At 39.6% G+C, this 26,763-nt stretch overlaps 1 protein-coding gene across 1 annotated transcript in view; it reads right to left on the minus strand.

Moving 5' to 3' along the window:
* Positions 1-26,763, minus strand: part of LOC139743257 (actin-related protein 8-like) — a gene marked incomplete at its 5' end in the record, with an annotated part of 38,524 nt that overhangs the window by 3,943 nt on the left and 7,818 nt on the right. Inside the window, 4 exons of the mRNA XM_071653754.1 lie at positions 1,448-1,614; positions 2,711-2,960; positions 5,253-5,489; positions 11,365-11,518. Of these exons, the coding sequence (XP_071509855.1) occupies positions 1,448-1,614; positions 2,711-2,960; positions 5,253-5,489; positions 11,365-11,518 (808 nt within the window). The remainder of the gene's footprint in view (positions 1-1,447; positions 1,615-2,710; positions 2,961-5,252; positions 5,490-11,364; positions 11,519-26,763) is intronic.

Consider the following 26,763-nt stretch of genomic DNA (forward strand, 5'->3'; position numbering starts at 1 on the left):
TAGTGATGTCAACAGCTGTCCATGAGCTTTAAAAAGCTCATAGCTGCTTCATTATGAATGATAAAGACTTTTCACTGTTTTCACTTTTTTATGGAAAAGTTTCCTTGTCATTCAATATGTTTGTTACATGGCAGAGCAACATGCCAGTTTGAAATGTTACATCATCTCTCCATGCCCAAATGGACAAACAACATTGGAGAAGTTTAATTTTTCTCCTCAAAGCTGATACTCCAATGCATCTTGCAAAGTTTGCACTCCTTTTTATGCTTCTTTTCATCTCCATATGTGACCCTGTATTACAAAACCACCAAGAAGTTGCCAGATATAGCTTCATAGTTAAAGAGGATGGCTAGTAACTGGTTAGTGGGAATGCTGGGGGATGATTGTTCCAATCCTTGTGGGATTCAATTAAGAGTACATTATATATCACTATTGTTGTGTGAAAACCTTGTGTTAACAGGTAGTTTATGATCACCCCGACACTGTACAGGCATGCTAACCTGAAAACATGTAACTGCCCATTACTTGAATATGAGACCATTCTGAAGCAAATAATTTTCACACAACAATAAATATATAATGTGCTCTCAAATGAATCCCACAAGGATTGGAACAATCATCCCTCAGCATTCCCACTGATTTACACTGATCAGTTACTAGCCATCCCCTTTAAGGGCTGATCTTGAAAGGGCAGACTCTAAGCTTTAAAATTGCGTAACTCAATATAAATGGACTTTCCTAACTTTGAAAAGAAGGACAGACTCTCGAAAATGTTTACTGAGAAAATAATCTTTTAAGTTTAGAGTTAATTCAAAAGTATTAAATCTCACCAAGTTGTGTTATGTGCAATAAATGGGACCCAAAAAAACAGGATGTAAAACTCCATAGCAACCATGATGAAGGGATTATCAGATTAAGCTGAAATTTTGCACAATCACTCTATTAGAACATTCCATTCGTGACTACTACTTTCACAACAGTAGCATTATCCTTTCAAAGGCTATTAAAGTTAAAAGTGAATAGTGAGTAAAGAGTTTTTAAAAAATGAAGAGGCCACTAAGACATATACTTTGTAGCTTGTCACACTATCTGCTAAAAACAAACAAACAAACAATTTCCTGTTTGCTTTATAACCCCAAATTTTAGAATTACATAGAACTGCTCTACCACAAATTATTAAAAAAAAACAAAAACCCAAGGTTGAGTGGGGTGACTAATTTCACTTATTTTAAGTCCTCATATGAAATTGTGTTGTATCACTTGTAATTGGTTTTGTACTGCACTGTCATATATGAAAAATGAAATGACAGCAGAAGGTGCAATGACATTAAATACAAAAAGAGTGAGTTAGATATTTTGTATTAGTGATAAACTTCTAAAAATAAAATACATTTGCCTGATAAAACAACAACTCAAAGGAGATGAACAATCAAACCAACAAACTTGCCTTGGATTTGCAGATGACCTCAACCCTGTCCACGGCCCTCCTAAAGGATGGGGGCATCTTTGTCTGTATGCGGTGCTGCAGCATCTCCGTGGCCCCCTGGAAGAGGGCCATGCCGCCCCCCACCACCAGGATGCAGTTGTACATCTTCTTCTTGGTCTCGTCAGAGGCTGAAGCCAAACAGCAGGAGAAATAGAGGTGATGAAAGGGAGAAGACATTGTGCAAAAAGAAAAGAGAAGAGTCTGAAGAGCGGGGAACAAGTCTCATTACATAGTAACCTATGTGACACTTCATTTGTATTAAAGGGAACGCAAACCCAAAGAGCAATGTGGATTGAGTGAAAGCAGCAACATTAGTAGAACACATCGGTGAAAGTTTGAGGAAAATCGGACAATCGATGCAAAAGTTATGAATTTTTAAAGTTTTGGTTCGGAAACCCCTGGATGAAGAGACTACTAGAGGTTATGACATATGAGTGGACAACAATACAAAGAAAACAAAGAAAATTCAACAAAAATTCACTTTTCTAGCATTATGAAAGAACACTTGACTAACCACTTTCAGAAAGCAGGGGGAATAATTGCTTCCCTTATCATACACATGTCAGTATCAAGTTGATGGAATTGTAATTTTCATGACAAATGAATTTTTGTGGAATTTTCTTTATATTTTCTTTATATTGTTGTCCACTTACAGTGTATACATGTATGTCATAACCTCTAGTAGTCTCTTCATCAAGCAGTTCCAAAACCAAAAATCTAAAGATTCATAACTTTTGCATCGATTGTCCGGTTTTCTTCAAACTTTCGCTGATGTGTTCTACTAATGTTGCTGCTTTCACTCAATCCACATTGCTCTTTGGGTTTGCGTTCCCTTCAACTCAATTTGTATATTACTTAGGAAACAGAAAATATACCTTGAGCCTTGACTTACGCATTATGGTAACAGAGAAGGCAACAATTGCTGAAGTATACCTCAATTCTTTTATGTTTAACCCATATAGAATGGGCTTATTTTGCTACAATGCAAATTTCCCATAGACACTTGCCCGAGTATACGCGGGACTCATCCTCAGCCGCTTAAAAGCCAGCATAGATGATTGGTGTGAACGTTAGTGACATGTTGATGGAGAAATGGAGTGGGCAGTACATACACATAGTAATGCGTTGTGCTTTCTAAAGAACACCAAATATTAGTGGTGAAAGGAGATTTCTGATATTGCCCACCTAACCAGTCAATATAAACATTATTTTCTGTTGGCTCACCACAGCAGTCAATACTATAGAGAATTGCCTGGTCCAGACCCAACGGCTTGTCCAGCGTCTGGGAGGTGGAAATCCTCCGTGAAATTACTGGGGGCGGGGCCTCCTCAGCTTGCACCAGCACATCCCCGTGGCACTGACCAATCAGAGGAGACACGGTGCGCTGAGTGACAGCTGTCAGTCCCACATCAGATCCCTGCCCGACGAGATCATCTCTTATGGGTCCCCCGTTGTCTGTCTTAAGCTTTGCTCCCTCAAAGGTAAAATAAAGGAGGTACAGATTGAGAAAAAGGAAATTTGTAGTATATAAGACATACATACATGTACATTATATTTTGTGCAAAACAAAAAGCAAAAAATCATGGAGAAGATGATTTTGATCCAGGAAAAACCTGGAATGGGAAATAATTGCACAACTCATGTGACCAAGAGCAATTGAGGTGGTCAGGATCACTACAGTTTACACAACAAACCTGCTGGTCTGAATACAGGTACATGTTACTACGCCACAGACAAAGCTCTCGCTTTATGCAGGTTACATGGCACACACAAACAGTGCTTGCCAATATGCAGATCATCAAGAACTACATGAGGGGAATTGCATGTGCCTCAAAACTACCAGAGCTCAATCTAACACTTTGGAGGATCGTGGCCTTTTCCCTTTTCATACACAAGTGTCAAAATCAGTGCACATAGAATTATAATTAAAGACAAAAACATAAAATCATGATTGCCATTTGCAAACTTGAATTTCATTGAAACAATAATAATTTCACACAGAGCTCTAACAGCATTCATCTTATTTTAGGGAATTGTCCAATATCTGTAAATTTTGGCCACTGTTCGTCTGAGTGTGTTATTGAGCATGATTTTGTTTTCAACAATTTTGCATTTGAAGGAAAACAGTAAACCTTTAATCCTTTCTCATAACTAGGTGTTGCTGAATTTTTCAGAGCAGTTCAATTTGTCTGTACAAGCAATTATGGACAGCAGGTACAACCTTATCCATGGGATTTTCTGTGCAAAACATCATTCTATTGCACACAAAGGGTTAAATCCAGGAGAAAGTGGAATGTTGTTGACCTGTGAGGTCTTAGGAAACCACATTTCTCTGGTTTTATTCCATATCCTTTTTTTTTTATAAATATTTTTATCATTTAGTAAAAGTGGTTCATACAGTAGAGTAAATGACTCTCTTTGATTATGATCAAATAATTTGAGCCCAACATTGTTCATATACAATATCATACAAGTGTACATGTGGTAGATAAGGTTGCAGAATATGCAAAAGCATATACATTGTTTCAAATCTATTCAATTGATTTTTGCATTTATTACGAATGTGATTGAAGATCAAAGTTTCTGTTTCTCTCTTATGTCGACCAGTTTTTGTAACATTTTTTTTCTGATTTTCTTCTGATTTCATGAATTTAACAAGTTTTGACTAATACTCCAATACTAGATTATGCCATTAACATGTTTCTCAAAGGAACTTAGTATACCAGGTTCCTGTGGCTTCAAATGATATATGGGAACCTGGTATACCAGGTTCAAAAAATGTAGACAGGAGTGCGGGCATTTGAGGCCTAAATTCATGTTTATTTCAGGTATTCTGCCCGGTAAAATGGCCTTGATAGAAAGATCAATTTCTTCTATCAATATCAGTTTCCTTCTGTATGAAAACCACATGTATCGATCGCAGTATTATTTGCCTTTTTTCCAATGTTGTGCATGCTTACTTTGATGTAAAACTTGCATGAAGTTGCACACAGCAATCACGGCTGAGCTCAGTAGAAATTCGCTTTCGCTGACTCCATTCAGGTGGCTACTTTGTGTGGAACAAAAGAGTTTTTGACCCCAACAGCTCACGCTCTATTCATACAACTGTACCTCGCACACGATCGATACTTTGCATTGTTTGATGGCACATGTACAGTGTACATTGAAGCTGACCATGCAAAGAGGGTTACATGTACCACTTTTCCACTCTGTCACACAGGCTGATTACTAACCTGTCCGATCTCGGCTGACCTGCAAAAAGAATCTTGTTTTCGGGCAATGAAGGCCCTCAGAGAATTGTGGGAGGAACGGGTTAAGTGAATGGCATGATGACAATTTCTACAGTAGAATTGCCCCACGCTTTGATGGTTTAACTCGCATTCACCTAAAAGAGCAGTCTTTGCTGCAGTCAGCATGCATTTCCACTGTACTTCTTCCGCACGCCGCCTCCATAGGTTGATGACCTCTCTGATAGAAAGCTTCCTGACCTTTCTCAAGTTCGCTGATGCTAGTCTTAACATGGACATGTGTATGAGAGGTCACAACAGACAGCTCTGTCCATCACAACAGCACAGCTTTTGCACAGAACACACATAAATCTCTCCACAATTGTCAAGGCCTAATGTCAAACAAGGCTACTTTGTTTGCGAAAGTGTTGACATTGCATTTTACATGGTATCTAATATTTTCTTTTCGATATGAGTTTATCCTTGAAGAATCTAAACGGGAACTTCAGGGGGAGTTTCCTGACCTCGTACTTAATTACCTGCTGCTGCTGGCTCTGCGTCTGGAGGAGGTACAGCTCGTCATTGATGTCCTCCGGGTCGCCCTGGTTACGCTGCTGCGTGAAGATCATCTTCTCCTCCACCACGCCAAAGAGTTGGGGATAAAATACTGCCATTGGGGCCTGCAGGGTCTCATCCCCAAGCTTCATCTGGTAGCTCAGGGTGGGCTGATTGGGGTAGCGCACCTGGAAGTCCAGAATTTGGATGCCATCAAAATCCTAAATGGTGGATTATGAAAGATAATGATACAAACAATAAATAAATGAATAAATAAGAGCATTAATTAATGAATAAATGAATGAACGTACAAATAAATGAATAAATAAATGCACAAAAAAGCAATACACCACTCTACTAATAAGGATAAGTGTTAGTGTACCATGACCAGCCTTAATGACAATTATATACAATGCTAGTCTGATTCCATAATTCAGAATTCTTCCACATATGTATTTCAAAAGTTTCATGATGATATAAGTTTGCATTATGTTTATGCTTCTTTTGAATACATGGGTCAATGACATTCTGGCAAAATATCACTTCTGGAATGGCGGAAGTGACGTTGACTGATTAAAAGGTAACAAGAACACAGATGAATGAACATAAAACGATCAATACACCTACTACAGGGATACCCCTCTGTTTTCTAAACTGAAAAACTTGTGGAGGTATTTCTCTGTAAAAGTATAGCCACAATTGTTTGTAACCTTTGTCTGAAGTGTAAGTGACTAATGATGTTTTTAATGTCTCTTCCGTGCAGTGAAATTGAAATACAAGTACTAGGTTTTTATTATGTTATGCTTCATTTGAAGAAATGGGTCAATGACATTCTGGAAAAACATCATTTCTGAAATGGCGGAAGTGAGATTGACCAATTACAAAAGGCAATGAGAACATGTTTATTTATTTATTCACGTTTTCCTTAAAAATACAGGGTAAGTCTCATTCAAGCCAGAGGCCTGCTTTTCAAGAGAGCCCTGTAATTATACAGATACATTTTGCATATTATTAACATAGATGAATGATTGTAAAATGATCAATACACCCATACACTACAGGGACACTTATTTGTTTTCTGAATTAAAAAAGGGAATCAAAAATACTGTAAAAAAGGAAATTTTCGCACATTTCACACAACCAGACACTAGCTCGAAACTAAAAGGATGCGAATATTTTTGGTCTCGTAATTATGCCCCGATTCCGCGGAATTAAAAAAACAAACAAATGAATTTTGTCTTACATAGCTTAGCGCAAATAAAATCACTCACAGAAAAAATATCCACTTTCACAGTGCTTTATACACCGTGTACTTGCGAGTGGAATATTATTATTTCTCATAGAGCTGACTGCTCTCCAGTAACAAACTTTGCACCAAATATCAACAATGCATGCAAAATATGCAAATAAGCTATAGCTTACTCCTAAGATTTTTCAAATCCAAAGAGAAAAGTGATGCACTTTAAAGCAACTATGATAAAATGCCATGAGTGTATGACACTCAGTGAATGTATGGATGATTCTCTGAAACATTTGATGACGTCATTTTTTATCATGCATTTATGCGAAAATACTGCCAATATGCTGCAATCAGGGCTGTTTGACTCAAGCCCACAGTCAACTGGGATACCTCTGCTTCTTATGTAATCACTGATCTATCACAGGAGCATATAGAACAAATGGATGCTTCGGTTGCACTTTGAAGAAGCTCAGTAATCTATAGAACATGGTACAGGTTATGTCTTTGGCTGTCAGTATATCCTCTTGTGGATCTTCATCCCGAGTTGTCCAGTGGGCATACAGGGCTGGGCATTAGCAGTGGCTCGGTGGCCCAGGGCCACTAAAAATTGACGTCCAACCACCAAAATTCCACTATCTTTTGGTGGCCCGATGGGGCAACTGAAATTCAAGTGAACATTTATCTTTCTTTTATTTTGGGCCACTACATTTCCTTTTTAAAAATTCAATTTCGAAGATTTCAGTGGCCCACACAGGCCACCGGAGAAAAAAGTTAGTGTTGAGCTTTGGCATACTTTCCCAAACCATCACCACTGTGCTCTTTCCACTTAGAATATTTTGGCAAAGTTACCTCCTGTGACTTTTAAAGTCTTGAGACAAGTTTCAATACATGAGAGGACATTGGCTTTGAGATGGGAAAACAATATACATTCTGTAGGTCAAAATCTTTTGGAAATTAACTTGATTACAGAGTTTAATTTCTTTTAGCAAAATCATTCTCCTCTTAGCATCAAAATATATTGTTTCCACAATAATTAGTTTCATACATTTTTGCATGTAGAGGAGTTCATAGCGACAGAAACAACTCTGTATTAACAATGATGACACAGTTAATACATGGACATCAGTGACTGAGCTATGGCCAGCCTTAATTACAATTTCATACAATGCTAATCAAATTCCATAATTCAGAATTCTTCCATATAATTCAAAAGTTTCATGATATAAGATGGCATCATGTAATGCTTCTTTCGAATTAATGGGTCAAAGACATTTTGGCAGAATGACATTCACTGATTACAAAAGTTACTAAGAACAAATATGACAAAACCTAAAATGATCAATGCACCCACTACAGGGATACCCATTTTGTTTTCTGAATGAAACTTGTGGAGGTGTTTCTCTGTATAATGGTAAGGCCACACTTGTTTGTAACATTTGTCTGAAGGGTGTACATGATTAATTATGTTTTTGAATGTCTCTTTTGTAAAGTAATAATATCCCCAGGTAAAAGAACTTTGTGTCTTATCAGTGTTGAGTGATCATCATTTTTATTCATCATTTTTATTCAAGGATTTTACGATTCACAATCAGAATACGTTATTCCACTTTAAAGAGTAAACAGTATGATTTCTACATGATTACAGGGCTTGACATTAGTGATGGCCCTGTGACCCAGGGCAACTAAAAAGTGATGTCGGACCATCAAATTTACAAAAGGGCTATCTTTTAGTGGCCTGATGGGGAAACTAAAATTCAAGTGAATTTTTATCTTTCCTTTTATTTCTGGCCACTGCATTTCTTTTTCAGGCTATCGAAATTTCAAATTCAAAGATTTCGTTGTCCCAAACGGGCCACGGAGAAAAAAAAAAAAGTTAGTGTCAAGCACTGGCATACTTTCCAAGGCCATATACTGCTGTGCTATTTCTGCTTGGAAAGTTGCCTCTTATGATTTTCAATATCGTGAGCCAAATTTCCAATGTGAGGGGACTTCAGCTGTGAGATGGGAAAACAATGTTGGTCAAAAAATATTTAGAAATTGACTTACATATTTTGGTGGTTTTTTTTTTTTTTTTTTTTTTTAGCGTAATCTGACTCTTAACCAAGTCCTGAAATCAGAACAAACCCCATTACTAAGATATGAAACCTCTCCAAATGGGAAATGCTTGAGTTTTGTTGGCAAAACAAAGTAAAAGTGGTGACACACTGGCCCCTTCTCAACACTTGTCCATCACGTAATTGGCAAAACAACCTATCTACATATGTATCATTTTGCCATACTGTATACATGTTTGCACAATGATAGGCTGTGCAGCCTCAGAACCATGTGCAGAATGGCACTGTGGGGCATGTACATGTACAAGTGTCATCGATCAAGACTTGCATTGTTTTGCACTAGCAGTAGCTTGGTATTCATGCAGTAAAACAACATAAGTTTGGGTTGTTTTTTTTTAATCATTTAAAAGCAAGGGCTCTACTGAAATCAATCTACATTCAAAATATTCGTGCTCCTGCTGGTCCTCCAATTAGGAGAAATATGAAATATCAATCAAATACAACTGTACACACAACAAGATGTCTGCAAAAAATCTAAACTTGATTAAGCAGAAAATGGGTTAAAAGTATGTCTTTTTTGCCATCTCAAGGCTGACTTGTTTCTGACAAGCATCATGTGTTACTCAAGCGCAGTCTGCACTGTATTTTATAATTTGCATCACTTTCACTTTCTTCATGTGTCACTTGCAGGCTGCATTGTCTTCTTTCTTTCTTTCTTTTTAAAGATTCCCTGCAGCTCTGGATCTGGTCACGATAATGCAACGTGCATTTGCAGTTTTCTCAAAACATTCTGTGACTTTATAGGGCTGCATTTACACAGAAGCCAGAATGCAATCTACGCTGGAGACAAGTTATTAACGGGGGAGAAAAGTTTTTTGTACAGTGTCTTTTGTTATGTAACCACATTACAGTATGGCTTTATGCCCATTGAATTGTTTTGATATTTTCTTATCTCTTTGACCACATGGGCCTGCACTGCCTCTTTGACCATGTAAAAATGATTGCACGACAAACAAGAGACCCGCGGGTCTAGCGCTCACCTGAGTATCGCAAGTTCACCTTTCACGCAGTCACTAATCTAAATTATTCACAGCTCTACCAAAATTTGACGAGGCATTCTCAAGTGGAAGATGAAAATGTACAATAAGGGCCCAATTTTTTCAAGATTCCTTAATTTGGGGGAATTGGGGCCCCCTGGGGCCCTCTGGGTGGGGCATGGTGCCCAGTTTGATAAATTGAGATCCTGACCACCTAGGGATGCTACCTGCCAAGTTTGACAAAAATCCATCATGAGGTTTTCAGGAAGAAGATGAAAATGTACAATTCAGGCCCCCATTTGGACCCTTCCAACCACCCCCCTCCCCCTACCCCCAAGAGGGGCACCCCTGGATCTCCTATGAACAAACTTGAAACTACAGTCATTAATGTACTCACTCATAGTATTATCTCAGCTCTATAACTTCTGATTCTAGAGAAGATTTTTAAAGATTCCTTCATTTGGGGGGTTTGGGCCCCCTGGGGGCCCCCTGGGCGGGGCATGGTGCCCATTTTAACAAATTGAGATCCTAACCCCCTAGGAATGCTACCTGCCAAGTTTGGTGAAAATGGGTCATGGGGTTCTCAAGAAGAAGATAAAAATGTACAATTTAGGCCCCATTAGGACCCCTCCTCACCCCCACCCCCCCCCCCCCCCCTGGGTCCCAAGGGGGGCACCCCTGATTCTGCCATGAACAAACTTGAAACTACAGTCATCAATGTGCTAACTCATAGTATTAACCTAGCTCTATCACTTCTGGTTCTAGAGAAGAAGGTTTTTGCGGATTCCTTAATTTTGGGGGGTTTGGGCCCCCTGGGGGCCCCCTGGGTGGGTCATGGTGCCCATTTTAATAAATGGAGTTCCTAACCCCCTAGGGATGCTACCTGCCAAGTTTGGTGAAAATGGGTCATGGAGTTCTCAAGAAGAAGATGAAAATGTACAATTTAGGCCCCATTAGAACCCTTCCCCACCCCCCTCCCCTGGGTCCCAAGGGGGGCACCCCTGATTCTGCCATGAACAAACTTGAAACTACAGTCATCAATGTACTAACTCATAGTATTAACTTCGCTCTATCACTTCTGGTTCTAGAGAAGAAGATTTTTACAGATTCCTTAATTTTGGGGGGTTTGGGCCCCCCTGGGGGCCCCCTGGGTGGGGCATGGTGCCCATTTTAACAAATTGAGTTCCTAACCCCCTAGGGATGCTACCTGCCAAGTTTGATGAAAATCGGTCATGGGGTTTTCAAGAAGAAGATGAAAATGTAAAAAGTTTACGCACGACGCACGACGCACGACGCACGACGGACGACGGACGACGGACGACGGACGACGCACGACGCACGACGCACGACGGACGCCGGACGAAGGGCGATCGCAATAGCTCACTTGAGCCTTTGGCTCAGGTGAGCTAACAAATGGACAAGATTATCTGGACCTGTGACATGTCAGTCATGTCTGCGACTTCGGACTTATCCCTTAATTTTTCACTAAGCTAGACTTTCTGACAATTTCGCGAGCGGTTAAATTTGCAATCATGGAGTACGGTAACGAAAGGAGGAAAGTGCGTGTCCACATGGCATTCATGTCGGGATCAGAGTTAATAATTTTGCATGTCACTGAATTCGCGAATAGATAGCACCAGACTCGTGAAATTGACGAAAATAAGAACTTGGCGAAATATAACACGCACATACATGTGTACAAGTACATGACAGTGTGAGCTAGACAGGGGACAGATAAGATTACGAGACCTGATACAAGGCTCACCTGGTCGAGGTGACAAAACGTCTCCTTCAGCTCCACCAGCAGGAGGGCGTCCATCGTCTTCTCCGGCTGACACTCCCGGTAGGGAAAGCGGGCTCTTTCCAGCAGCCAGGTGAACGTCCTCGTGATGTCTTTGCCTCCATACGTCATGCACACCCTTCAACAACAACAAATACAATCATGAAAAAGATAACAACAACAACAACAACAACAACAACAACAAAATCACCCTGGACTTTGCAGAATGGATCTTATGAAATGTTGCGGTTCAGTGGGTACGACCACAGAATGTCAATTAGGGGGGGTCCCCGGCTTGATTCCCCTTGCTGTAGAGGCTGTGCCTGTAGACGCAGCACTTAATAATCTTCATAGCCTGGCCTTCTGCCAGTCCCGCTGTTGCTTGCTATTTACAAGCACTTATTGCATCTTTGGTAGCCACAATGAAACTCAGAATTGAAATTTCCTGCAAAGTAGTGTGTCAATATTTGTACATCATAAGAGTTAAGTGAACAAAAAGTTCCTTACTTCAAGTTACCTGCAGGTATTAAGCTAACTTTGATGATAACGCTCATAGTTAAGCTTCATGTCGATGCACTCAAAAGTTAGCTGTGATCTCATTACTTGATGATAAGAACCCCAAGATATTTTGGGGTTTCCGCTCTATCCACGAGACATGTGGGTCCCCACTCCGTAAGTTCTAGAGCATCGGTCATGTGAACACAAAAATCAATGAGATAAAAGTAAGCATGACCTCTCCATGAACCCTGATTCCCTAATAGGTGTTTTCACATCAGCCCGATGTTTCGAAATAGCGTGCTATTTTCTGACTCGGGAAATTAACCCGATCACGAAATAGCGCGCTATTTGATAATGTGAATACAAATTAGCGTGCTAATTTTATCGCACTGATCGAGAAAATTTCTCGAGTCTAACTCGGGAAATTTCCAAAATAGCGGGATAATTTGTGAACTAGCACGCTATTTGATAATGTGAAATCGCCTCAAGAAATTAGCACGATGCACCCCATCATGCCTAGCGTGTGTGACCCAAAAGCGTGCGCTCTACTGGTATACCGGACACTGTTTGCGCATGCTCAGCTGTCGAATTAGCTCAAAAAATTTTCTGGCTAATTCTCTTCGGGCTGATGTGGATAGGAAATAAAATAGTGCGCTAATTTGCGATCACGAAAAGTATCTCGAGCTTGGATTTTTATCGGGCTGATGTGAAAACGCCTAGTGTGAATATAACTAATTATATACATGACAAGAAAGGCATTCCAGAAATTTCTGCCATGTTATGTGATAAATATATATACATCTTGACAATTAGCAAAATAATAAAAGTCTGTTATCTGGATTCTTGCTTGTGCAACGTGACAAGCATACATTGTAATAAAAACAGACAGAAAAAAAAATAAGTAAACTGGAATCTTCTGCAATGGAATGTGACAAACATTCATATAAAGTAGTATTGCTAAAGCAGAAGGGGACAAAATCAACTACTTGTACCTGGAATTCTTGCTGTGTAACGTGACAAGCATATATAACTCTAGTACTGAAAAAAAAAATGAATTACAAAAACATTTTTTTTGCCACATACTGTTATATTAAAGCATATAAGAGCTATTTAGAGTGGCAGTAAAGAAAACAACAACAACAACAACAGACATCTGGAATTTTCTGCCATGTAATGCGACAAACATGCCTCCTTATGTATCACTCATTAAATAATCTGAGCTGGACATTATATCAAGCATTATCCTCATGTTTGGCTGTAAAAAAAAAAAAAAAAATCATCTTACTATCTATATTTAGTCAGCATTACAAATTGATTTCAAACAAAGTTCCAACTGGTGTAGCAAAAGCAGCCCCTTCTTGTCCGCAAAGCTTAAAAATAGTGATTGAGTAATGTTTTAGATAACTAGGAGGACAGCCGATTATGGCATCACCGGCTCAGGACACGTGCACTGCATCAGACAGAAGGAGCTTCTTGCGCCAACAAGCCTGGCGGTCCAGGCATCATTCTCATCTTCCAGAGACGTGTAAACAACATTGTACGGCTGCTTTCCTGCCTGTTATTCTGCATCCAGACATTGCGTAATACGCACGCCCCAGGCACACCAAACATTTCTTTTTTCTTTCTTTTTTTTTCTTTTTTAGCAGAGGTTTAGTTCTCAAGGAGGAGATTCCTCAACTTTAAAATTGCATATACAACAAATTAAAAAATTTTACGTTCCTATTAAACCCAACCAAATAAATTCATGATGGAATGTATTTTCATTTTGCTGGCTTAATACAAAAAGCAGTGACTTCTTCTGTCAGAAAGCAAGAGGTATGATATTAGCCTCAACATACTGTACACCACTGTATGTCCATAACAAGTCGAGGGAATGTGTATTTTTCATTATGATGAAATTTTGTGGAATTCTCTTTTATTTTCAATGAACCTTTTTGGATACATTAAGCCACAAATGATAGCAGTCTTCTCATCCCGTGATGGCTACATCAAAACTTCAAAAAGTCAAAAATTTTCACAGGATTGCCCAATTTTCCTCAAAGTTTCACTGAATGTACTTTCATTATTTTGCTGCATTCGCTCAATCAACATATTTAGACTTCATTCACTTTTAAGCATAATGTGTCCCCTTTTATTGTGTGTTGGATGAGGGGATTTGAAACTCTACAGCAGCCTATGTGAAAGAACATGCAAAATTAAGACCTATAGAGCTTGTTAAACTCATTAACAAAAGTTTCGTTTAGAAAATTTCAGAGCATCATTGTCTGTTTTTTTAAAGCTTCTGTAGGGTTGACACACTTTCACAAATTTCATGGGTGGAAAGTTGAGAAAACCACATTAATAGAGTATAAATAGTGTATAAGCCATACATTTTGCATGTACAATTGTATGATATTTCAATGTTTGGGGAGTGGTTGAAGTTGCTATAGAGAACCACAGTTAATGTAATGGAATGGATGATAATTTCTACGTACAGTGTACCTTTTACTTGAAGAAAAGTGAGTATCTCCTACTTAAGGGACAATACAAAATGTATTTCTAATGTGGGAGGCAATATTTCCAAGAGTTGTGGTTACAAATTTTGTAAATATCTTTCAAGGTGGAAAATATACAAAATAAAAACATTGTGAAATATATTGTGTATACAGTAGTTGTCAAAAACTGTTTGATATAAAACCTTTAATAAGGTACTTTATCTTATGCAAACAACTATAATTGCAGATTGTACACAGCATGGAAAAGTGGGTCTTTTTGTACCAGTGTTACTGAACAGCAAATTGGTCAAACACTGCACATTTAACATGTTACAATGTCAAACTAAGCTCTTCACTGACTTTCAGCCCTCACAGTATCTTCATAATTTATATTTACACAAATTTCACAGGCTTTCTGCAGCAAACCATGGAAATAGATCAGGTTAATCTGGAAAATTCCTACCCGTTTTCAATCTCCGGAATGCCCAACCAATTTTCCGGTAAGTATAACACGCCACTAGAACTATTATCACTCTGGAAGTCAAGTAACTAGAGAAACCAATTAAGCGGAAAGTACTGCACTGTATACGCCATATACAACGTATTTAGTGAGTCTAAATTTTCGCAAATCAGAGCTTCCCAATGATTTCGCGAGTGGTTAAATTCACGATCATGGAGACATGTGTCGAATGGAGAAGTGTATGTATACGCGTATGTCACATTCATAGCGTGATCAGTGTCTATATTTTCGCGTGTCTTTAATTTTGTGAAAAGCACCTGACTCTGTGCACTCTATGACTCAAAGCACTCTAACCCTGTGTCGAATGGAGAAGTGTATGTATACGCGTATGTCACATTCATAGCGTGATCAGTGTCTATATTTTCGCCTGTCTTTAATTTCGTGAAAAGCACCTGACTCTGTGCACTCTGTGACTCAAAGCACTCTAACCCTGTGTCGAATGGAGAAGTGTATGTATACGCGTACGTCATATTCATAGCGTGATCAGTGTCAATATTTTCGCGTGTCTTTAATTTTGTGAAAAGCACCTGACTCTGTGCACTCTGTGACTCAAAGCACTCTAACCCTGTGTCGAATGGAGAAGTGTATGTATACGCGTATGTCACATTCATAGCGTGATCAGTGTCTATATTTTCGCGTGTCTTTAATTTCGTGAAAAGCACCTGACTCTGTGCACTCTGTGACTCAAAGCACTCTAACCCTGTGTCGAATGGAGAAGTGTATGTATACGCGTACGTCATATTCATAGCGTGATCAGTGTCTATATTTTCGCCTGTCTTTAATTTTGTGAAAAGCACCTGACTCTGTGCACTCTGTGACTCAAAGCACTCTAACCCTGTGTCGAATGGAGAAGTGTATGTATACGCGTACGTCATATTCATAGCGTGATCAGTGTCTATATTTTCGCGTGTCTTTAATTTTGTGAAAAGCACCTGACTCTGTGCACTCTGTGACTCAAAGCACTGTAACCCTGTGTCGAATGGAGAAGTGTATGTATACGCGTATGTCACATTCATAGCGTGATCAGTGTCTATATTTTCGCCTGTCTTTAATTTTGTGAAAAGCACCTGACTCTGTGCACTCTGTGACTCAAAGCACTCTAACCCTGTGTCGAATGGAGAAGTGTATGTATACGCGTACGTCATATTCATAGCGTGATCAGTGTCTATATTTTCGCGTGTCTTTAATTTTGTGAAAAGCACCTGACTCTGTGCACTCTGTGACTCAAAGCACTCTAACCCTGTGTCGAATGGAGAAGTGTATGTATACGCGTATGTCACATTCATGGCGTGATCAGTGTCTATATTTTCGCCTGTCTTTAATTTCGTGAAAAGCACCTGACTCTGTGCACTCTGTGACTCAAAGCACTCTAACCCTGTGTCGAATGGAGAAGTGTATGTATACGCGTACGTCATATTCATAGCGTGATCAGTGTCAATATTTTCGCGTGTCTTTAATTTTGTGAAAAGCACCTGACTCTGTGCACTCTGTGACTCAAAGCACTCTAACCCTGTGTCGAATGGAGAAGTGTATGTATACGCGTATGTCACATTCATAGCGTGATCAGTGTCTATATTTTCGCCTGTCTTTAATTTCGTGAAAAGCACCTGACTCTGTGCACTCTGTGACTCAAAGCACTCTAACCCTGTGTCGAATGGAGAAGTGTATGTATACGCGTACGTCATATTCATAGCGTGATCAGTGTCAATATTTTCGCGTGTCTTTAATTTTGTGAAAAGCACCTGACTCTGTGCACTCTGTGACTCAAAGCACTCTAACCCTGTGTCGAATGGAGAAGTGTATGTATACGCGTATGTCACATTCATAGCGTGATCAGTGTCTATATTTTCGCCTGTCTTTAATTTCGTGAAAAGCACCTGACTCTGTGCACTCTGTGACTCAAAGCACTCTAACCCTGTGTCGAATGGAGAAGTGTATGTATACGCGTATGTCACATTCATAGCGTGATCAGTGTCTATATTTTCGCCTGTCTTTAATTTTGTGAAAAGCACCTGACTCTGTGCACTCTGTGACTCAAAGCACTCTAACCCTGTGTCGAATGGAGAAGTGTATGTATACGCGTATGTCACATTCATAGCGTGATCAGTGTCTATATTTTCGCCTGTCTTTAATTTTGTGAAAAGCACCTGACTCTGTGCACTCTGTGACTCAAAGCACTCTAACCCTGTGTCGAACGGAGAAGTGTATGTATACGCGTACGTCATATTCATAGCGTGATCAGTGTCAATATTTTCGCGTGTCTTTAATTTTGTGAAAAGCACCTGACTCTGTGCACTCTGTGACTCAAAGCACTCTAACCCTGTGTCGAATGGAGAAGTGTATGTATACGCGTATGTCACATTCATAGCATGATCAGTGTCAATATTTTCGCGTGTCTTTAATTTTGTGAAAAGCACCTGACTCTGTGCACTCCGTGACTCAAAGCACTCTAACCCTGTGTCGAATGGAGAAGTGTATGTATACGCGTATGTCACATTCATAGCGTGATCAGTGTCTATATTTTCGCCTGTCTTTAATTTCGTGAAAAGCACCTGACTCACGAAATTTGCGAAAATAAAAACCTCACAAAATATTTGACTATACAGTATTTACCATCCTCATCAAATTTGAAAGATCTGCATGATGAGGACAAAGAAGCTTTCATTAAAACACATTTTACAGGCTTGTTTATCACAATGCAGAGTTCAGAAAAATACCACATCCCCTCTGCCTCTTCTCTATTTGTTCATTTTCTCTTCACTTTTTCACTTTTCTCCATTTATTTGTTTGTCAGCTATGTGAAATCACAAACTCAACTGAAACTATCACATAGTTGGGGGTCCCTCTTTTTTCTGTTCAAACAAAAAAAAAAATTATTAGGAACATTTACACAAACAAAATATTGGGATAATGATTGCGATCTACATACCGCAAACATATATAGCACCCATACAGACAGAAATATCTGACTAATTGCCAATTGCAGTAATTTGTCAATCAAACTGTGCATGCCTGAAATCTACTGGAATGATTACCCTTGACCTTGTGTTCATGCACTACTCTCATGTGCATTTTGACTGACAGGACAAAAAAAAAAAATGGATTTTTGTTTTCTGCCCCTGCAATTCACATGTATGCTGTGATTCAAATTATGGCACTAATTATCAAATCATTAAGATAAAGACTTCAAAATAATTCCAAAATTTCTTGGGATCATGATGCTGACCACACTTCTTTTTAATAATGTCCACACAGGCAAAATTCTCAAAAATCTGGATCACAATGCAAGTCCTGAGATTTGTATCCCACTAATTTGTGTTTAGTATGAATCGCACTAACGCTATTCTGTTGGTGATGGTGGTAGTGGCAGACATTATGTAAGCATCAACAAATAATCGTCAGGTTGCTAAGAAAGACCGTGGTTTAGAATCCGATCATAAAATGCACATATGCACTGGGGAATTCTTCTGTGTATCGCATAGAAAACTGACAGCTGTTTGAATGATTACAGCCCGTTAGAACTCCATCCCTTTGAACCTCCTTGTATCAACTTCATGAATGTCAAGTTCACTGAGCAGAATTGCGATTCAGTTTCTGCAAAGAACTTACAAGGAATTCTCCTTGGCGACCCTAAGCTGGGATGAGGCTAGTTGTCTAAAAATAGTCAGAGGCATTCATGCTACAGAAATAAAGCCACAAGACATAAGCACAACAAATCCACCTCTTAAACCTCCTTGTATCAACTTCACGAATGTCTATGTTCACTGAGCAGAATGACGATATACAGTTTCCGCAAAGAACTTACAAGGAATTCTCCTTGGCGACCCTAAGCTGGGATGAGGCTAGTCGTCTAAAAATAGTCAGAGGCATTCAAGCTACAGAAATAAAGCCACAAAATGCAAGCAAAACAAATCCACCACTTAAACCTCCTTGTGTCAACTTTATGAAGATCAAGTTCACTGAACAGAATTGCAATATACAGTTTCCGCAAAGAACTTGCAAGGAATTCTCCTTAGCGACCCTAAGCTGGGATGAGGCTAGTAATCTAAAAATAGTCAGAGGCAGGGCCGGCGAAGCGTTTTCAAAAGTGGGGCGGGTTTCATGAGCTAACAAGCAAAAAAAAAACAAAAAACTAGAAATGTCACATGGTTTGCCTCCACCATAATGCATGATTCTCCTAATAGGTCTATAGAAAATGTGGACAATGTGTGATGACAGTTTCATATAATTGGCAAAATATCAAAATGATATGTTTGTAACAAATGTGCTGAATGTTCACCTTCCTTGCCCTACAATGTAGGTTTAATTGGATGAATGGGAGAGCATGTATACGTGCAGGCACAACTTCACCCACTCATACACATACATGCCAAGTTTCATTACGATACCATACCTTAAGGTTTTTCAGTTACACTGTCCACAAAATTGATTACGGACGGACGGACAGACGGATGGACAACCCGAAAACACAAGAGACCCGGGGTCTCGCGCTCACCTGTGTATCGCAAGTTCACCTTCCATGCATTCTTGCAGACTCTTACCTGAGAATATAGGAAATTTGTGGTGGGGGTAGCTTTGAGAGCTGGAGGCATGGTGTCCATTTGCATATTCCATCACACTAGTAAAAATACCTCCAAGTACAATGTACTTTATAGAATGTTAGATTATGCAGTTTGGAAAAAAAAAAAAGACTTAAAGCCCTGATCACTTTTGATTCTAGAGAAAAATATCCTTGAATATTCATTAACTCTGGTTTGGACCCCCTGGGGGTCCCCAAGGAAAGCATGGTGCCCATTCAAACACTTTAAGATCTTATCCTCCTTGGAATGCTACTTGCCAAGTTTGGTGAATATCCATAATGTTGTTTTCAGCAAGAAGATGAAAATTAAGGTCCCCCCCCCCCTTGAGTTGGGGGGGGGGGGGGTGGGCAGCCCTGGATCTGCAATGAACAAACTTAGAACTTAATGTTGGGGGGGGGGGGAGGAATTAGGCCCCCTTGGGTCCCCCAAGGGGAGCATGGTGCCCTGTTGAACAAATTGAGATCTTAACCCCCTGGCATGCTACCTGTCAAGTTTGGTGAATATTCATCAATGGGTTTTCAATGACTATGAACATGCACAATTTACACCACTATTTGGACCCATCCCACCCCACTTCCTTTTCAAGAAAAAGATGAAAATTTACAATTTAGGTCCTAATTTAGGCCCCCTGGGGCCCCCCAGGTGGGACATGGTGCCCATTTGATGAGAATGAGATTCTTTCCAACTAGGGATGCTACCTACCACGTTTGGTGGAAATTCATCATTGCATTTTCGATGAAAAGACGGATATGTAAAATTTGGGCCCCATTAGGACCCCTCCCACACCTCTCCCCTGGGTCCCAAGGGGGGGGGGGGGGGGGGGTGGGCACCTCTGATTCCGCCATGAACAAACTTGAAACTACAGTCATCAACGTACTAACTCGCAGTATTAACTTTAGCTCTATCACTTCTAGCCACTGGTTCTAGAGCAGAAGATTTTTAAAGATTCCTTAATTTCGGGGGGTTTGGGCCCCTCTGGGGGCCCCCAAGTGGGGTATGGTGCCCACTTTAACAAACTGAAATTCTATACCCCTAGGGATGCTACCTGCTAAGTTTGGTGAAAATCGGTTGAGGGGTTCTCAAGAAGAAGATGAAAATGTAAAAAGTTTACGCACGACGGACGAAGAGCGATCACAATAGCTCACTTGAGCCTTTGGCTCAGGTGAGCTAATAATGCCTCCGGCACCAGTTCGGGGTGGAGGCATAAAAAAACAAGGCAAGTGCCATAATGTGTCTTGCCCATTCACGTACAAGAAATTGTACTCAAATGGGATATCACAGATTTAAAAAAAGAGATATAACAGATGAAAAGAGGTATAAAAGGGTAAAAATTTATGGCAAAAAAGAAACATGCCATAAAAACTTAACATTGGGCCCTTAAAGTTCGTTGACCCCTGCCTGTGACCATTGACCTTGTGGTGACCATCCACTCCCCAAGGGACATCTACTATCCAAGTTTAGTCACAAACGGACCTATGGATCAAAAGTCATGACCCATAATAGAAACGCGCCATGAAAACTTAACATTGGGCTCTAAAAGTTTGTTGACCCCTGCTTGTGACCTTTGACCTTGTGCTGATCATCCACTCCCCAAGGGACATCTACCATCCAAGTTTAGTCACAAATGGACCTATGGATCAAAAGTTATGACCCATAATAGAAACGCGCCATAAAAACTTAACATTGGGCTTTAAAAGTTCGTTGACCCATGCTTGTGACCATTAACCTTGTGGTGACCATCCACTCCACAAGGGACATCTACCATCCAAGTTTGGTCACAAATGGAGTTATGGATCAAAAGTTATGACCCATAATAGAAACATGCCATAAAAACTTAACATTGGGCCCTAAAGTTTATTGACCCCTGCCTTTGACCTTTGACCTTGAGGTGACCTTCATATATGGTCAAATGTGAAACTTTGTATGACCCCTCTTCCCTCGAAGTTTGATTGCAATTGAAGCCCAGAGTAAAGAGTTATTGAAGTTTTTGTAGCGTTACGGACAGACGACGGACGGATGCCGCAGGCGATCCCTTAGTCTCCCCTCACCTCCGGTGGGCTCGACAAAAAAAGGCCTTCAGCACAACTTCGCGTGCCAATTCCGGGCTTCTGCAGCTGACAAACAAAGAAAAATGAAAAAAAGGGTCTTCAGCTCATCTTTCTCCTTCCACTTCCGGGTTTCTTCAGCTGACAAGCAAAGAAAGAAAGGAAAAAAAAAAAGCTCTTCAGCGCAAAAACATAACCTTACCGCGCTCACACTTCAAGGTCTCTATCTATTTCTTTCTAGTGACACTTACGCACTTCCTGGGTAAAAAAAGTGGGGGCCCAAAGTGGTGACACCTTATGTATTCCTTTGTATGGTGCAAACAAGCTGGGATGAGGCTAGTCATCTAAAAATAGTCAGAGGCATTCATGCTACAGAAATAAATCCACAGAAAGCAAGCACAACAAATCCACCTCTTGAACCCCACTGAGTCAACTTTATGAAGGTCAAGTTCACTGAGCAGAACTGTGATATACAGTTTCCAAGCACAGGACTTACAATGAATTATCCTTGCCGACCCTTCACTGCAATGAAGCTAGTCATCTAAAAATAGTTAATGGCACTAACTAAACCTACAAAAGTAAAACCACATAGAGCAAGCACAACAAATCCAAGGTATATGCACACAGGCCAGAAATGTCTTTGAAAATGCAGGGAACCTTGTCTCACTGTGTTTGTGGAAGGGAAAGTAGGGTTGGGGGTACTACGTATCGTCACCCTAAGGATCTGTAGCTTGTTTATTCTAAAAATATAATACAAATCCGCCTAATTCTTACCTCAAATATGCCATAAATACTGCAGTTTTGAATGTCGTGACCGTCTCGTTGATTATGAATGTCCGTTTTAAAATAGCGCAATTTTAGTGCGTGCGTTCCGATTTCTTCGCGCAGCTAAAAAGGGAACCTTGCGATCGGCACCCCCTCCCCTCCATAGGTATACACGTGAATTTCACAGCATAGGTAATACACGTGAATTTCACAGGCCATAGGTAATACACGTGAATTTCACAGCCATGCGTCGTTACTGAGCGGATGTGTAATTTTTAGCTTGGTTTGTTTGAGTTTGATTTTCGTTTCTTCGTTTTTATTGTTTTTATAGCTAATGACACTTAATCCCGCACGTACTTTTTCGTTCTGTACGCAAACAGCCATGATACGCAGGGTGCCAATGGGAAGGTGCCCTGTCGATAGGTGGTGCCCCAACCATACATGTAAATATGGTCAAATAGGAATAGGCCCATTATTGATGACAATTAAAAATTGCAACAACAAATTATACATGTTTTTGTGTATCATGCATCACTATATTCTACTCTTTTCTTGTGGTAGTATTCTAATTTTAGGGTGCCAATTCGGTGAATATCAGAAGTTTTACAATATTTATGTTTTAATGGCCTTCATATGGGCTGTAGAAGACCTACAATTAATTGTAGTATCATGGGAAGGTGGAAGAAAGCAGCATGTGTGTGTGTGTGTGTGTGTGTGTGTGTGTCTGTGTGTGTTCCATTATATTTAATGGGATTTCTACAATAGGTGTATGAAAGGAATAATTTTTTTCCTGGTATTACATCGCAATTTGCAATGCATTTTATACCACTGCTTCACAAATTATCTTTTGTGAAGCAGTTTTCTCAAGCAAAGAAGTGTACAGAATACCATTTGAAATATTATTCAGTTCGCTAGAATTGCTATTAATAAAATTGTAGTCAGAAAGTTATAGACTGTACCTTGGAATGCTTAACTGAGTAGTGCTTATTGTCATTGATTCCTATGTATCCTGTTTGTATCGAGAGGTTTGATTGCCTTCCTAAAGCCACCACACACAAAAATGCACTACGTGCCAATTCCTACTCTGTCATTGGACATTACAGTGGAGTGTAGGCGAAGCAGGGTTAGCACAAACCAGGGCAAGGATGTTCACACATTTCATTGACCTACACCCATGCGCCACACACAAAAACAAACACGAGCTCCGTTCATACAGGGCAATACCATTAAATTGCTGGCGCACGTCAGTAGATAACTTTCCTGCAAATTGTTAAAACCCCACTTACATACACCGGAAATGTCGCAACATTGCTGCAATATTTCGGCATTGGGTCCATGGCGTATAAGAATAGTGTCCAATATAGTGGTTTTCATCACTCAGAAAATGTCCCGCAATGCACAGTTGTCATCTATAAATAAGGGTGCGTTCGAGCGCTCTAAGGCGAACCAAAGCGAACTGAACCAAAGCGTACTGTACCGAACTGTGCCAGATTTGAAGCGTTCGAGCGCTCTGTGGAGAAAGCGTACCTCACAAGTTATTTTTTAGAAAAGGTCACGCATATTTGTAGCAACAATGTCATCCACCTGGCGCTTGAACTACTTACAGCTGTCCCGAACAAAGAGAATGATGTCTTTGCATTGTGACGTATGCGCACAATACTCGCATGCTTTACAGCGAACTTTTGGTACGCTTTTGGAGCACATCGGGAAGTGGTCCACTTTTGGCTCAGTACAGTACAGTGCGGTACACTTTAGGAGTGTTTGAGCGCTCCTCTGGCGCGGGTACGGTACGGTACAGTTCGCTTCAGGAGAGCGCTCGAACGCACCCTAAAAGTCTCAAGACACAGGAAAACACAGAAAAAAACCATCTCAATACAAATCAAAACAAATGAACATAAAAGATAATCTGCCGATGCATAAATGTAGAAACATGTAATTACTGTGTATGTGGGGAGAAGAACCCATAATAATATGAAAGCTTGCAACTTTAAAGGAATTGTATAGTTTTGGTTGAGACCAAATTTCAGGTTTATAACATTTTTTGGTGAGATGATGAGAAACCTCTTATGAAATATGAAAGAGCATGTAATTCTATGAGGAATTCAATGTTTATTTGATAAAAATTGGTTTTGAAATGGCTGAGATATCCGAAAACAAGCGATTCTAACAAAGTTTGGGACCCACACTTTATTACGATCGCTTTGTTTTACTTTGTTTTTGGATGTGTCTGTCATTCCAAACCCGATATTCATCAAATAAACTTTGAATTCCTCTTAAAATGGTATGCTCTGTACTATATCATAAGTGTTTTCTTGGTATCTTGCAAAAAGTTAAAAGCCCAATTCTCATCTCCACCAATACTGTACCATCCCTTCAAAGCTTTCATGCTAAACTACAAGATTGTAGGAACTAACAAACAATAGTACACATAAGAATAAGATTGTATGATGTATTTTGGTCCCATTATCCTATTAAGGCACGACTCCACTCTTTCTTTTTTTGAACCTGCCTTTCGGGCAAGTCACTCACTTTCAACATTATCACTTGCTGAAGGGAAAGCGTACATGCCCCGAACTAAAGATAAAGTAGAGGTATCGAAAATAACAATTTCTCATTGATCTCAACTACTATACTGAAGGTCTTTTTTTGGTCATTTGAAGTCTGATATCTTGAATCTGAGGTTGAAACAGCTGAGATTACAAATTTAGATACTTCAAATCAAAGTGGAGCAGAGCAGACAGTTATGGCCATTATGATAATTTCTATTTCCTCTCAGACTTTTCTCGAATTGCTTTTTTTTAAATTTATACTTTAAAGGGGAAAAGGCAATAGAGGAGGGAGCCCTGGTTCTAATTCCAAAGCTACCGTTGTTTGATAATCCTTCAGCAAAGTACTTATTTTTACCTCTGCTCCAGGAAGGAGGTATAATGTTTTTGATTAACAATTCTTTTTATTTTCACTTGCCGGACATGAAACTTTACTTGCCCCATTTCAAGCAGGCAACACTCGTGTCGAGCCCTGCATGATACACTTCTGAAGGTAAATCATACTCCTGCCCACAGCTTTGAGTACAATGTGCTCATTGTGAATGCACATGCTGCAACATTTGCAATTTTTTTGCGGATGCATTTAAAGATTTGCCATACACAATATTGCTGTAATTTACCAACTTGGGTTCTGTCCGTAAAAAAAACTAGAACTATCACTCATTGTGATTAATATACCCCCACCCACAACTGAGGAAATTAGCTCAACCAGGATTTTTTTTAACTTTTTAATGAAAAAAAAAATTATCAAGGCAATGCACTGTCCAACAGTAAATAAATGTATTGCTCACTGTTAGTCAAATGTCCCACATCTCAAGTCAAGTGCTCAAAAACTGAATGAGCAAGATAAATAAACTGACGATTTCTATGGTTTTTATTAAAAATTGTATAACCACGGCGCAACACAATGTTGGATATTAAGAGAAAAATGAAGTTTTGCACAATTATACATGTATCATAGCCATCACATGTGCCAAATTTCAAGCCAAATGCTAACAGGATGAGGGGCTTAGTTGAATTCAAAATATTAGTGTATCATTTTCATTCAAAATATACTGTTACCATGGCAACACATTTTCAACACTGACAAAAGAGTTTTTGCACATCTAGGTAATGTAGAGGTCACATGTGCCAAATATGAAGCCAAAACGCTCTAAACATAGAGAGTTAGGATCTAATCGAAATGTTTGTATGATTTTCATTCAAAATGCACTGTTACCATGGCAACACACTGTTCGAAAATGATGAAATACAAAGTTTGCATATCTCTGTACTACAATGGTTGCATGTGCCAAATTTCAAGCCAAATGCTCAAAGACTGAGGGAGTTACCTGAATCCACAATATTTTTATATTGATTTTCATTCAAACTATGCTGTTACCATGGCAACACAATGATCAACAATGACGAAAGGTTAAGTTTGCACATCTACATACCGTAGTGGTCAGGTGTGCCAAATTTCAAGCTAAATGCTCAAAGACTGAGGGAGTTGGCGGAATCCACATGCTTTTTGGTGAAAAATTGTTGTTACCATGGCAACGCATTGTTCAACAATAATGACAGATTAAGTTTGAACATCTATATGCTATAGTGGTCACCTGTGCCAAATTTCAAGCCAAATGCTCTAAGACTGAGGGAGTTAACTGAATCCAAACTATTTTTGCATGATTTTCATTCAAAATATACTGTTACCATGGCAACACATTGATCAACAATGACCAAAGACTACGTATGCTCATCTACGTACTATAGTGGTCACATGTGCCAAATTTCAAGCTTAATGCTCAAAGACTGAGGTAGTTACCTGGATTCACAATATTTTTGTATGCATTTTAGTGAATAGCTGCTGTTACCATGGCAACCCATTGTTCACCACTGACGAAAGATTAAGTTTGCACATCTATATGCTATAGACCGATTCAAGCGACTGTTCATGGAAGTGCGCCCTCTTAAGGC

Source organism: Diadema antillarum, unplaced genomic scaffold, assembly GCF_040938485.1.
Source record: "Diadema antillarum isolate AM-2024a unplaced genomic scaffold, OU_Dant_1.0 seq00001061_RagTag, whole genome shotgun sequence".
Classification (NCBI taxonomy): domain Eukaryota; kingdom Metazoa; phylum Echinodermata; class Echinoidea; order Diadematoida; family Diadematidae; genus Diadema; species Diadema antillarum.